Genomic DNA, 15,080 nt, shown 5'->3' on the forward strand with positions numbered 1-15,080 from the left:
GAAAAAATTTTAGTTGAAAGTACAACGTAATCAAATGAAACATTTTATTAATTCAAACAAAATAAACTAATTATGTTTACATCCCATATAATTATTTAATTAGATAAGTATTTTTTCATGTAAATGTTGCAACTAGAGTATCAACATTCAATCTTGATTTCTCACTTGACAAAAATAATTAACAATTGAAAAAAACTCGTAAATTCAACAAGAATAAATAAATTTCCATATGCAATGTGTTCATTTTTGAAATGGTTAAATATTTTCACCCAACTTTCATCAAGTTCAACATGATTATTTTCCAATTATTCTAATTTATCAGAATTTAAATATACATTCAGTCTTTTAATTTCTTCAAACAGACACTTTTGAGGAAGGACAGAACCTGCAAAAGTAGGACTGTCCTCCCTAAAGGATCTAACTGTTGCAAACGGCTATTGACCATAGTTCATTCTGTTCGATAAAAAAACTCATTAATTGATAACTATTTACAAATTCTAATCTACTACAGTTTCAATTATATATGAATATTTGTTTTGTTTTTGACCTATTGACATAAATTATTATATTTCATTTATCTGTATAAAACTAATTTCTAACTTATTTATTATATTTAAATTTATTTGGGGTTTATTTTTTTCCATGATTCTAGAAATCGTGAAGTTTCCCACGAGTTCATTACAAACGTTTATGTAGAAGCGTTTTTGATTTTATAATGCTACTCAGAATGTTCTATTTAATTTCCCAATGATTGTCAAATTTCACTTCTTAAAGAGTTATGCTTCCTTTTATTACTTTTTTTTGTTTAGAGTAATTCTTGGTAATAATAATACAAGCCTTGTAAAATAATTTTTAAAATAAATAAAAGTTAAAAAAAAGAAAATTGGTTTTTATGTATTTTGTATAAAAATTCTATAATATTTCCTTTGAATTTGATGTTATAAATGCTCTTTTGAAGAAAGAAATGTATTCAATAATATCAAGGGAGATTAACTCAAAGTTATCATAAAAATAAATAATATAGACGAAACAGTTCCTAATATGTTCCGTAACACAAAATAAGTGTAATAATTAAAATTGTACTAAAATGTGTAAAAAAAAACGTACAAATTATGATTTTTTTGACAATATCCTTTTCTTGTATTTCTTATTGAATTGCTATGTAGTGGAACCTCGCTTAACGAGCAACACGCACAACTAGCATTTTGATTAAAATTAATATAAATTGTAAGAAAAAGGACTCACTTAACAGGCGACGTTCCGCATAACGAGTGACGAGGAGAAGAAATTTGACGGATTCTGCGCCTGCTACATCATTTTCAAAACTTCTGTTCACATACTATGAATATATTAACATCTTCGATTTTCTTTGTCATCTTTGTTTATGGCGGACTATATTTTGTGAATACAAATTATAGTATTTGCTGTAAATGCAAAACACAAATGTATCTTGTTCAACCATTATTATAATTTAAACAAATATTAAAATTATAAAAAGACCTCCACTAGTAGTTATTCTAGTTGTATCTTAGTGTTGTTTGTGACCCCACATTTTCCATGTATTCAGACATGTTATTTTTGATGTTTTTGTGCAACTCATATCATTAAAAATCGAGATGAAGTTATACATTTTTTCGTCATGGAATGCATTATCATATTTACATTAGTTTATATAAGGAAAACTGTTTCACTATACGAGTATTTCACTGTATGAGTAAATTTTAGAACGGATTATGCTCGTTATGCTAGGTTCCACTGTATAATGTTTTATAGAAATGTATTATAGTTATAACAATTCTTGATTATGAATATTATTTGAACAAGTGGAATAAAAAAATTATTTTAGTCAAAGTGCACTTATGTTGTTAAATATTTAATAAATTATATAACTGATTAACCAAATTATTTGCAAAGAACTCGAAATTACTTTCTTATAATCAATTTTCCTCAAGTGTTTTACTATATGTCAAGATTTTCCCATTTGATTTGCGTAAGTACAAGTATTTTCCAAAGTTATTCTCACATCTTGTATACATTACGCAAAACTTCACCAGTTAAGAAGTATTGTGTATTCTTGTTATATGGAACATTTTACTATCATCTTCTAAAATCATAAAGTATCATCTACGTCAGTTTTTATAAACCTGTTTTTATAATTAAATATCTGCGGCACACTTAAGTTACGGTGATAATTTTGATTTGTACACTTATTGTGTACTGGATTTTTTTAAAAAATAATTGAATTAATGATCTTTACAAATTTTCACGACACACGTAAGATCTTCATATTATTCAATATAATGCTTTAATATTTTTATTACTTTTATTTAACGTTTGTTCAATTTATATATGAACTTGATATTTAATAAGGAATAGGAATAAAAAATTGCTCTGTCTTAATTATTAAATATTTATGTATACATTTGTCGAACAAATAAATAATTGACAATAAAGGAAATAATTATTTAAGTTAATTAAGTGTACACTTTCCTTTATTTTAAAAATTAAACCATTAACACTTCTGACTAATTAGAATTATACTTATGAATTAATGATATTGTATTCTATTTAAGTACTGCAATAAATGTTATAAATGATATAGGATTTTCTTGAATTTAAATCAAAACCAATCTGTAAGTAAAACTCAAAGTTAGTACAATTATATATTATTTTCTAAATGCAGTTAATAAAATAATAGTTTTCATATTTCTAAGCTTATAGATTTTTACGCATTAATTTATAATTTGAAGTAAACTCAATTTCTACAGTGAACAGAGAAATATCAAACACGAATATCTCTCGAAACGCCACAGCAAGTCACGTAATGGGTGCATACACAACGCTCATTTCTTTTCTTTCTTTCTTTTTCGTGAAATTTATTATTGACATAATTGGTCGCGTTCATAACAGGCCTGGAAAAATTTCTTAAGAATGTTGCGAAACGGATGTTTACATCACGAACGTTACAAGCTATGTGGGATCACCCTGTATCAACGTCAACATTGGGATTCAATGTTGAAAAAGTGGGAGAAATCTTATATGAGGGCCGCGGATGACGGGAAATAAAGAAGTTTGTTGTTTTGAGTGTGCGGTGAAAGTGCTTTTGCCGGTGTAATAATATTTAATCGCACCAGATAAGAAAAGGTATGCTACATACTCATCATGATCTTAATTAGCAGTTAGCTAATCCAGAAGACATAACTCCAAAGAATATTTTTTTTTCATTTAATTATTAATTATTTATTTGTTTAGAAAAAATATGCATAACAACTATAAAATTAGATAAATAATTAATGATAAAATTAAAACAAAATATTTATTGAGAGAAAAAATATTTATTATATACTTATTACACTGTCAATTTTTGAATGTCATTAATTAGTCTAAGAATTTTACTATTTTCTTAATTGAACAATATTGATTTCAAACTTTTAGTTTTATATATTTTATGTCTTTACACATGTAGAAATTTACCACTGCAGATTTCTTTTAGATATATAGTAAATCCTGTTATTAAAAATAAGCTCAATATATAGTGTAACATAGAAAAAAAAAAGAAAATACATGATCAAAATATATATTTTCATTTATAAATGTAAAAAAATACGAAAAAATATTTATTAAACTATTTATTTCTCTATTAAAGTTTAACAATTATATAATTTACTTAACAAATTTGTCAATATCGGAATTACACAATTAATAAAATAAAATAAATTGTATGATTTAAGAAATTTCTCTTTACAAACAATTATGTAAGAGATTGAATATGCATATTGCATTTTCGATTGTAGGTCAGAGTAGAGATAAAAGTATGTTAAGTGTCGTGAATTTCTCGAAATCCATTTTAAGTAATTTGCTCTTTCTTTTTGGGTGTCATTAGATCAGACGTATAGCAGATAGAGATACTAGCACTCAAATTGCATAACAGTATTACACATATTACAGAATTCTCGGCTGTGTAACTTTCACCTTTTAGCAGGAAGTCGAGACTCTGCGGATCTCGCCGCACGGTGGACTTCGTCCGTTGGCCGTGCTTTCCCTTTCAAAAATTATGCAACATTTTTTCTTGTATAATATTATTTATAAACTCATCAGCATCATCTCAATAAAGATTTCTTTTTTTTTTGTATATTAATTATTTCTCTTTTGTTGTTAAAAAGAAAGATGTGGATAGCTGTCGTGCTTTTTCTATCGATAATCCTCTTGCTGTTCTATTTGGATTCGGTGAAGCCGAAGAACTATCCACCTGGTCCAAAATGGTTCCCTATGTTGGGCAGTGCTTATACTGTTGCAAAATTAAGGAAGAAGTATGGTACATTGGCAAATTCCGTGGCGCATATGTCCCGAAAATACGGGCCGTTGATTGGTCTGAAGATCGGACAGGAGAAGATCGTCATGGCGTATGGCATGCAAGCGATCAAAGAGTTCTTGATGAATGAGAATCTGAATGGAAGGCCGACCGGGCCTTTCTACGAGCTGAGAACGTTCGGCAGGAAAGGTGTGCTATTAACCGATGAAGCCTTTTGGACTGAGCAGAGGAAGTTCATCTTGAGACATCTGAGGGAATTCGGGTTTGGAAAGAGAAATATGTCAGAGATGATCGAGCAGGAGGCCGAGGTCATGGTGAATCACATTAAGGAGCAGATGGGAAAGAAGGGAGAGGTGGTTCTTCAAATGGACACGATGTTCGGCATCCACGTGTTGAACACTCTCTGGACGATGTTGGCCGGAACAAAGTACAGCCCGGACGATGAAAACCTCATTCATTTACAAAGCATCTTGAACAAACTCTTCAAGAACATCGATATGATGGGCACTTTGTTCAGCCATTTCCCGATTCTAAGGTATTTCGCTCCAGAAATGTCGGGCTACAATCTATACATGCAGACGCATAAACCTATCTGGACTTTCATTAATAAGGAGATTGAAGAGCACAAGCGCACCCACATACCGGGAGAACCTCGTGACCTCATTGATGTCTACCTGGAAATGATCAATTCTCCGGATAAACCAGGAACTTTCACGGAAGAACAATTGCTGGCCATTTGCTTGGATTTCTTCATGGCCGGCTCGGAGACTACAACAAAATCTTTCGGATTCTGCTTCCTGCACCTCATCCTCAATCCTGAAGTGCAGAAGAAAGCTCAGGAAGAAATAGATTCCGTCGTTGGAAGAAATAGAACACCATCATTAAACGACAGACCAAAGTATAGATATATAATAATTATTAAATGAAACGATTTATTAACGATTTTATGTCCTTAGCTTGCCTTATGTGGAAGCCATCGTCATGGAAACTCTAAGACACTTTATGGCTATGACTTTCGGAGTTCCTCATAGGGCTTTAAGAGATACCTCGCTTTGCGGATATTACATTCCTAAAGTAATCAATTTCAATATAGTATTAGTAAGAATGAGTCTAACTGTTGTATGTTTTAGGGCACGATGATCGTTCCAACATTCCACAGCGTATTCTTCGGAGCCGAATGCATATGGGATGATCCAAAGACGTTCCGTCCGGAACGCTTCTTAGAGAATGACACATCCGTATTAGACAACTTCATTCCGTTCGGTATTGGCAAGAGGAGATGTTTGGGAGAATCGCTGGCCAGAGGCAATCTCTTCATCTTCATCGCAAGTCTCTTGCAGAATTTTAACTTTTCTGTACCTGAAGGTCATCCAAAACCATGTACGGATGCGCAAGATGGTGTTACTGCTAGCCCGGTACCATACAAGGGTCTTATTTCCCTACGTTCGTGATAACAATCCTCATCCATAATAGGATACACCAATACTAACATAAGTAAACCCAATTATAATTAAGATAGTCATTTTTGACTAAACACAAACATGATAGACATGGAAACGTAGTACCAGTAAAGTGATTGATGTTGAATTTGTAAATATATTATATATTATTTTTTTTATAAATAAATATTTGTTATTTTATACCAATTTATCATTTTGAATACCTATATCGGTTGATTTCTTTTTTATCAATTATTTTTTATTCTAACAAAATTCATCCAAATGAAAGAAAAATATAATTTATAGTTTAACTTAAATTTATGATTTTTTTAAAATTTAAACATGTATAGGTAAGTTCAACCAAAATAATATTTTTTTTCTTGTATTAATAAAACAAAATAATAACAAGTAAATTAAAATAATTTTCTTTAAACATAGTGAATGGTACAAAGGAAATAAAGTTTGCGCTCGTTACTATTCAATTTAATAGAATATTATCATGGAGGTACATGCAAAACGCTAATAAAAGATAATATAATATCATTATGTTTGGTGAGGTGAGGAAAAGAAGAAAAAACTATCATGCCTAAACCAATTTGAACATTGAGTAATAATGATATAATCTAATCTATACAAATATTCTACATTTAGAGTAGATATTGTTCACTTGCCAAATGATCGCATCTTTACAACTATATCTTTACATACATATATATAAATTTATATATTGAATAGAGAATAAAATAATAATCAGATATTAGTACTCAAATCTATTAGACTTATGATTTATTGTTAATTTGTACTTAAGATAATAATTAAATTTATAATTAAAGGAATTAATTAATAATAATTAACTAAAGCTAAGTAATTTAAAAAAAATGGGCTAATGCATAAATAATGCTACTTAACATCCAAATGTACACTTGCTCAGACACTGTATTGTTGGTGGCCTACTGTGATATAATGCAATTACACTGAACTTTTATCACACCGAGTTTTTATTTTAAATTAAATTAATTTCATTTATTTTATAAAATAATAATCTTATTTTTTTGTATTTCTTTTCAAAATTGTTTTAGAAACTAAGCAATTCAATTAAACAAACTAAATTGTTCAATTTAGAAAAATATATATATAAGTCAAAAAATACAGAAGATTTATGTTAAATTGTAAAAGTCAAATACTTTTGCCTTCTTTCGAATGAATTTCTTAAACAAGTTGTATAGTACCTCAATCAATAGTTCAAAGCCTTACATTTTCTGTAATCGTGAAATTCCGTTTTGTTTTGTCCTTATTCGATTTCATTATGATTCAAAATTTCCATAATATCATGTAATGTGCAAAATATGTTGTAAAACAATGTGATCACTTCTTCAGATCAGCAACGTTATAAAATCTTGTTTTATAGAGAGAAAAAAACAGTATATTTATATAAGGTTATAACATTTTGGAGTATTTTTGCTATAATCATTAAAAAGTCTGTTATATAGGCATATTTGATCAAATACTCAATGGGGCCCGGGCAATGACAAATTGCTTCTTGCGCCAAATCATCAAAAAAATATGTTATAACAATTGAGACTCTGTAAAATTATAAACAAATATGTTTATCAAGCGATAAAAAAGTTGGAACGCTGGGTTATAGGTTATCAAACATGTTAAATTTAGATTTTTTGTACATATATATTACTTTATTACAATAAATTACGAAATAATAACAACAACAATAATGTTAAAAACTAATAATATATTCGTGACATGGGAGGAAGATAATAGACAGTTAGAAAATAAAAGAGTTGTAGCAAATAGAAAAGACAATCATTGGAAAATGTGTAAAAAAAATCTTAAACAGCAATTCCATGTTGGCCGATCCGATTTAAAAATTTTGATTCTCTGTTACATCCATCCACATTGTCTTCATTCTCATCGTTAACGCTAAATATTAATATCTTAATAAAATACGTTTATTTTTTATTTCTTATATTCTTATTCCATATATATATATTTTCTTTTATTTATTGATTTATTATATATATATAATGCATGAGGTGAGGATGTGTGTTCCTTGGGGTATGAAATTTCATTCGGCGTTTAGGCCACTCTTGAATATGTACATAATTATATGGTAGTTTAGATTAGTGGTAGTCGGACCAATCGAAGTGACAATGGTGTTTCCGTGGTCGTACGCCAGTCGCACGTCTTCAGGGGGTTGCATTTGCGGTTGTCGAGTATGGGTTTGTGTGTGTATAAGGGGTGGTGGGGGAGTAGTATGCATGGCGTGCCTCAGCGTGATGTGGTCTTACCAAGAGGGTTTGGGTTTTTTGGGGGGAAGGTTTATTAATATATCACAGAGGATGCGGGGGTGTGCGGTCGAGTGTGTAGCGATGGCGGACGTGAGGAAACGACATTGGGACTCGACCGCCGCTCTCAGGTCACCTGGCAGTCGAATATTCGTCTTGGATATGAATCTGCAAACAGAAAAACAAAACTCCCATTACAATTCAATGCACATCTAATGTTTCAAACAAGGTGCCTACTTGGTGCAGGTATACTGCAATTGAAATGACACAAGAAAATAGTAAATATAATAAAACTGAAGATATAATTTAAAAATTGATTAAGATCTTGAACAAAATAGATATAATATTACTGTTTTCTTGATTAAAGATAAATATTGAAATGTAAAATATATTGCTTCAAAATAATAATAGTCACAAAAAATCACCTGTGGAAAGGGCTATTTACCATAGGTCTTTATGTCCACGCATTTTATAAATTATACCTAAATATGTGCAAAAAAAGTATTTGTGAACAGGAATACCAAGTACATTATGTGCGATATTTATATCTTTGCTTTTCATATCTATATTTATTTTTATTATTTGCCATCTTATTCGGAGACATACAAGTGTTATTAAATTTTGCACAAAAAAAAATCACAAATAACATGTCTGAACACAAGTTTGGAAATATGTGTGATCACAAACAATACTAAGATGCAACTAGAATGACTACGTTCAAGAGACAGAAATACCTTGTATCGATCCGGGGTGTTTTTATACTTTTAATATTTGTTTATATAAAAAAGCGTACATAATGGTTACAATAGATTTTTGTTGTGCTTTTCCAGCAAACACAAATTTTATTTGCAAAATAAAGTCCACTATATGTCCAAATATGACCAAAAAAACGAAAATGGTATATACATATTTGAAAATGATGTAGCAAGTGCATAATCCGGGACTTCTCTTCTCCTCGTCAGTCGTTATGCGAGTCATTTTTCTTATAATTTATTTTGCTCGTTAAGCGAGGTTCCACTGTATATTCAATTTGTTTATCTTTTGCAGTATTCACACCATTTCCTGATACGCGTGTCATTGTACACAGTTTATGATACAATATGAAACACATTATCTATGATGTCAATAATTAAATATAGTAAATACATGTATGCATGTTGGTACTGCAGTAATGTTTACATACAATTACAGCTGTCAATTTAGTTTCAATGATGTTATACAGAATATACACGAAATAGATGTTCAAATATTAGACTAGTAAATATGATATATAATAGTGTAGATGCCGATAGTTTTGGCACTAATAACAATATAAGGTTGAAATTCTGTTTTTTATTATTATTTAATGTATAATGTTACAATAATTATTATTATTAATAATAATATATACATAACAATGACATTATGTTCCTACTTATGTAAAGTTAAGTAAACACTTTGTCAGAATATAATTCTAATTAGTGCATAAAAGTGAACTTTACATTCATTAGATAAGTATTTTTGTGGCATTTATGCAGGGGAGACTCGTCATGGAGACCTTAGGGGCCCGGTCGCACCTATATTTGCATGACTAGCCCAAACATCATTAATTAATTAATAAAAAAAGACGTAATTAAAAAACTGCATTATAAAATGGATCTCAAAATTTCATATGCCTGTTTTATTAATATTCTTTTCAAACTATTAATTAAATAATCAATAAATATGTAATTAAATAAGTTATAAGTTTTTGAATTTGTTGTTATTATTTATATTCAGGGTGTTTTGAAACTGGTACCTAATAATATTTTGATTGCGCGCCTGCTACATCGTTTTTAAAACTTGTGTACATATATTATGTGTATTTTGGAATATGTTTCGTATAGTGGAGTAAAAATCCGGAAATTTTAGAATTAATCCTTGTTAAGCGAGGAGGTTCCACTATATATCTAATATTATTATTAACCACATGTAATGTGTTTATTTTTATTATTATTGGCGTGGCCGACCAATTTAATGTCATTTTTTGTATAACTAATATGTATATTTGTTAGGTCTACCACTTTCCTATTAATTATTACAAATCATATTTAACGTATCCATCAAATATACAAACGGATACTTGTACCTGATTATTTAGATTAACTTGTGGAATATTTCGAAGGACGGTTACACATTGAATCGTATAGTTGCGTCTCTTGTATCACCACTTAACAGCCTTCTTCTGCCCCTAAATATTTGGGTAGGATCATAAAACTTAAATAAAGAAACGCTTGTATATTCCACAAGCTCCTTACCTCCTACACACCCCTTTTTTGAAATGAACACATTTTTGTATTATATAATTTAGTCTTAGCTAAGGGGTCAAACTGAGAAGTTGGTCTTACTTGGAGAGTCCAAGGAAGAGCACTTACTTCATAAATACTAACTTAAGAGGAGAATGTAACTCTTAGTAATAATATCTGAAATCAACTATTGTTTAGTTAAACTTCTCAATAAAACTCCGATGTATACAAATAAGTTAATTAAGAATATTGCATTTAATATTCATAAACCCCTCTAAGACTCCGCAAAGACGTAACTACGAGATAATCCACGGTGTCCAAGGATTTCTTAATCCCGGGACACGACATTATTACTACATTTTTGAACCTCAATTTCTCGATATTATTATGCTCAACTTTGTATACCTCGAAAAGCTAAAATTAATGTAACTTTTATTTTAAATAACTTTTTATTTTAGTAACTGTTATAACAATTCTTAGTAATCAATTCATTTGTAACAAAAAGGTCTCAAATCGAATGCTTAACAATATTCTGAATTGTACTACAATTTACAATTAAATGATTCTATATTTTAAGTTATATTTATATTATTAAATAATATTCGCAATTTAATATGTATTTTACGTCGAATAAAATCATTATTTACTTTACGTCGCAAATATTTTCTTTTAAATTGGTTATTTGTACGGAAATTGATCTAGTTTTATAAGAATCTGTGTGTTCAGATAATTTTTTCTATAAACTAAACTAGAAGATATAGTAGTGTCATATTGTATTACCTCGCTTAGGATAGCCCAATTATCGCTTTCGCTGTGCACATAGAGACGTAGAGCTGAAACCTTGCCGATGGACTCGTCTGGATTTCCGGTTGCTATACCAACGCCATCGAATTTTCCTGAAAATAAAAAAGCAAAACTCACGGATTAGGAATGCGGCGTTCGCAGAGCGGATAGAGGATTCAGCTGTTTACCAATGACGATGTATCCGTCGGAAGTGACGTTCGCGGTGGAGGAGCCGGGGTACGGATCGACTGGAAGCACTTCCACCGTCGTATTGTAGAACTTATCGGATGGATGTTCTGCATTTCCGCTCCTAAAGAAGAATCTGAAAACGTGGACAAAAAAAATAAGAGTAATTACAAATACATTCGTTACGAAATATTAAAAAAAAAAACTATATTGACCTTTTGACGAGAGTGGGCGATTTGAATTTGAAAAGCAGCTGATCTCCTGGTTGCGGCAGAAGACCCCAGAAGAAAGTTTCCCCGAGGTACGCACGGTGCAAATTATACTGTTTGTAGCTCTTAATACCGGACACAATTTCCGCTTCCGGATTTGCGTGTGGGAAGAATAATGCCACCTTGCCAAATTGTTTATCCTGAAACACAAATACATTAGATTTTACAACAGATTTCAAACGTTAAATAAATACAAACAAGAAAAAAGAGCTAGTCTTATTTCATTTATAATATAGTCTTATTATAATAATATTTATTTCAACAGTCATAATAGAAACTTAAGACAATAACATAAGAAAATAAAACTAAATTTAATTGTTGAAAAGAGACCTACTCTCCAAATATTAATATAAAATTAATATTTAATAAATAATTCTTTGCAAAAATATATTGCAAAATGGTATAAAATAATTTAAAAAGAGAAAATCTAAACTAGTTCAATAATTTGAATAGTAATTCCTATTGTATTCTAGGAAAATGATTGGCCTTTAAAATTTTCATCGAATTGGAATAATTTCTTTGTCAAATGATGTATATGCTTCCATCATTCAAATAATGCAATATCGTTGAATAGAGGACAATACTACTAAAAATCAATAGTTCGGTAATACTTTATCGCATGCTGTCCACTGACTAGTGTCCTGTATTATTATTTCATCCACAAAACGAAGCAAAACTATTTTGTGACACAATAAAATATGTCTAAAAATTGCTGTCCTTTACCTTGATTTTTTTGTAAAATAAAGTTTTTTCATGTTTAAATTGATTTAAATTTAATAATATTTAAGGACATGTAATGTTTAAAGAAATGCTTCAATGATTTTTAATAAATATAATAAAGCAAATATTACAAAAATAGTAAAATTCAATGATTTCAGTTAAAAGTTTAGAGAAAAAAATAAATTGTACTAATATATAGTATTAATTTATGTAACAGTTGGAAGCAATGTTTCTAAATGTTGGCAACCATTGATCCATACGTAATTCAGATTAGATCCGTCAAAGTTTAGTTATTTAAAACAATAATTAAATAGTAGGAAATATTTACACATTTATATAATTAAAAAATGTTGATATTTTATATGTATTTTTTTATGATGCTAGTAATTTTCTATAAAATTATTATTATTTCAAAAATTAATAAAGTTCCTTCAAAATCGATATTAACTGTTTATAACTGTATATAATAGTAAATATATACTCTTCTATGGAAACGGTAAGTTTCATATATTTTATGGTTAAAAATAAAAAAAATACACGTGTAATCTGTCGGAACTTGTAATTTGTAAGAACACTAACGTTTTTTGTTTGTTTCAGGCAGTGCGTGCATGAATTAGTTTCATTATGTTTAACAAATGTAATGCTTTTATACTAATTATGTTTAAATATAATTATCTGTTTACAAACTTACATATGTTATAAATATTACAAATTATAACAAAAAAAAATATGATGATTATTTTCGTTAAAACTGAATCAACAATTTTATAATTCTGTAAATTATACTTTGAAGAACGGTAGTTATAACAATTATTATGAAAATAAAAAGTTGGTTGAAGTCAAGTTTGTTCAAAGTTTGCTACTTTATGCTACTTTTGCAAAAAGACGTGCATTTCACTTAACTGTAAAACTTGTTCACATCGAGCTGTGCCCGATTATTCATGAATCCAAAACTAGTTCGAGATGAACTTATTTTTTAAATCAAAAAGAAAAATAGTCTATCTTTCAAGAAGTTTATAATCAGCGCCATCTGGTTGTGAACAAAAAATAATCTTTATATAATGTAATATTCAAAAAGTAATAACTATTTACTTAGTAATATTTATAATAGCAGTATTGAAGCAATTAAAATAAGAAAATATAAGAAGTTGAATATTCTAATCCGAAAATTATTAATAGTTGAATTTGTTAAAATGATGATAATAACAATTCTAGAATTTTAAGTTAAATTGTAATAAATTTAATAATAATAATAACTGTATCTATGTTCACTTTTGTTAAGTGGCAAATAAGAAAAAAAAAAAGTTGTACATTTGATATAATTTATTAAAAATGTGCATTAAAAAAGGTGAGTAAAAAATTTCAATATAAGAAAAATAAACCAATTTTTTCATCTTCTCTATATATGTGAAATACGAAATTACTGATTTGTAAAAAAAATGTTTGCAAAGCAAAGTTTCGAATAAATACTTTATATTGTAAGTTATTTGATATATTTTAGAGAATTCAAGATAATAATGTATTAAATAAATAGTGAATATTTACCTTTAGCTTTTGAACTTTTCCTTTTAGTGAGGAATGCGTGCCGATGTGCTGGAACAACGAGGGCTTGTAGTGGATCCACATCTTGGCCTTATCTCGTTTGTAAAAGTCCTGTTTGCAGAGGGAAAAGGAGTATAAAGAAATAGCAGGGAAAGAGAAAGAAAACAAACAAAGAGATTAAAATTAAAGCATAAAAATAGGAAGGAAATTGCGAATTGCCTCTTCAGCTGAAAAGGACTTAACGAAAAGCAAGCAAAGAACAAAGGGCGTTTCCATTTCCCCCTTTTTCTTTAATCGCTCACCGTCTGTTAACGACTACAGCTACTCGCCTTGTTTTTCTCTGTATTGCAAATCTTTGTGTAGATGAGATCGTCGAGCAGCCAATCCACCGGCTTATCGTTGTAGAACATCTGAAAAAACTGGATCAACCACGGCAGTTCGGCGCTCTTGAACATCTTGCCTACAAAGAACATTATTAGTATTATTTGCATACAGATTATATACTTTCTTAGCATTACCTATAAACCCTAATTGGCAGAAGTCGAGTACGAACCATGGCTCCTTATTTGCCGTCTTTTCCAATGCGAACTTTTTCATTTCGGATATATAGTACGGTTTCGCTAGAATATCGTCTTCGAGTTGAACGTAGAATGTACCTTTCGGTTGGCAATAAGACATGAGAAAGGCAAAGTCCAGATTCTGCTTGGACCTCCACTTGACGCGCTCGTGTGAATCTCCAAGTGTCTTTCGTAGCTTATCCAAGTCAGGGTAATAAGCTAACGAAGGCGATATCACTTCAATCAAGCCAGATTCCACTTGACTCGAAAACCTGCTCATACAAAAAGAATAAGAAAATTAAGTACGTTATTTCTATGAAAGTATTGTTGCTACCACTTTACCTTAACTCAACCTCTTTAGCAACCTGAAGGACGTACTCCAAATCAGTCTGAAAGCAATTACAAAACGAAGTTAGTTAATTATTTGCTGAATCCAAATAAACTCGTTTAGCAGATGAGACGGACGATCCGTTGTGGCCTCGTTAGTTACACCTCGCACGTGTACATTAATGTTTCCAATTAGAGGCGAACCAGTTTTCCTCCCTCTTAAGTTGTAATCACGCAAAATGCCCTCCAAAAGATCTCCGGCACAAAGCCTACGTCGATAAATAAAAGAAAAACGCAATCCCTCGCACAGGAACCGGCATTAAAGTGAGTGTAGGTTTTGCGAGCAACACGGGAGACCATTTATAATAATAAAAGTAAAAA

At 29.9% G+C, this 15,080-nt stretch overlaps 2 protein-coding genes across 2 annotated transcripts in view; one reads left to right on the top strand and one right to left on the bottom strand.

The window, feature by feature from the left end:
* The first annotated feature begins 4,167 nt into the window (after window positions 1–4,167).
* LOC108561496 (probable cytochrome P450 303a1) lies at window positions 4,168–5,816 on the top strand. The gene is made up of 3 exons (XM_017919458.1): window positions 4,168–5,210; window positions 5,269–5,386; window positions 5,443–5,816. Exons 1-3 carry the CDS (start codon window positions 4,168–4,170, stop codon window positions 5,761–5,763), a joined length of 1,482 nt encoding a protein of 493 aa, XP_017774947.1. The 3' UTR covers window positions 5,764–5,816.
* A 1,666-nt stretch (window positions 5,817–7,482) lies between these two features.
* LOC108561500 (alpha-1,3-mannosyl-glycoprotein 4-beta-N-acetylglucosaminyltransferase B) overlaps window positions 7,483–15,080 on the bottom strand; it is a 96,215-nt gene continuing 88,617 nt past the window's right edge. Inside the window, exons 3-10 of the mRNA XM_017919462.1 lie at window positions 14,715–14,761; window positions 14,334–14,644; window positions 14,145–14,275; window positions 13,819–13,926; window positions 11,500–11,693; window positions 11,287–11,420; window positions 11,096–11,211; window positions 7,483–8,219 (exon numbers count right to left, since the gene is read on the bottom strand). Of these exons, the coding sequence (XP_017774951.1) occupies window positions 8,184–8,219; window positions 11,096–11,211; window positions 11,287–11,420; window positions 11,500–11,693; window positions 13,819–13,926; window positions 14,145–14,275; window positions 14,334–14,644; window positions 14,715–14,761 (1,077 nt within the window). The 3' untranslated portion in view covers window positions 7,483–8,183. The remainder of the gene's footprint in view (window positions 8,220–11,095; window positions 11,212–11,286; window positions 11,421–11,499; window positions 11,694–13,818; window positions 13,927–14,144; window positions 14,276–14,333; window positions 14,645–14,714; window positions 14,762–15,080) is intronic.

Source organism: Nicrophorus vespilloides, unplaced genomic scaffold (assembly GCF_001412225.1).
Source record: "Nicrophorus vespilloides isolate i.1.1-1 unplaced genomic scaffold, Nicve_v1.0, whole genome shotgun sequence".
NCBI lineage: Eukaryota > Metazoa > Arthropoda > Insecta > Coleoptera > Silphidae > Nicrophorus > Nicrophorus vespilloides.

Excerpts from the sequence above, each read along its gene's own strand:
- LOC108561496 (XM_017919458.1), top strand. The coding sequence starts at position 4,168 with ATGTGGATAGCTGTCGTGCTTTTTCTATCGATAATCCTCTTGCTGTTC. Across the intron at positions 5,211-5,268 it reads TCATTAAACGACAGACCAAA|CTTGCCTTATGTGGAAGCCA; the intron begins GTATAGATATAT and ends TTATGTCCTTAG. Across the intron at positions 5,387-5,442 it reads GCGGATATTACATTCCTAAA|GGCACGATGATCGTTCCAAC; the intron begins GTAATCAATTTC and ends TGTATGTTTTAG.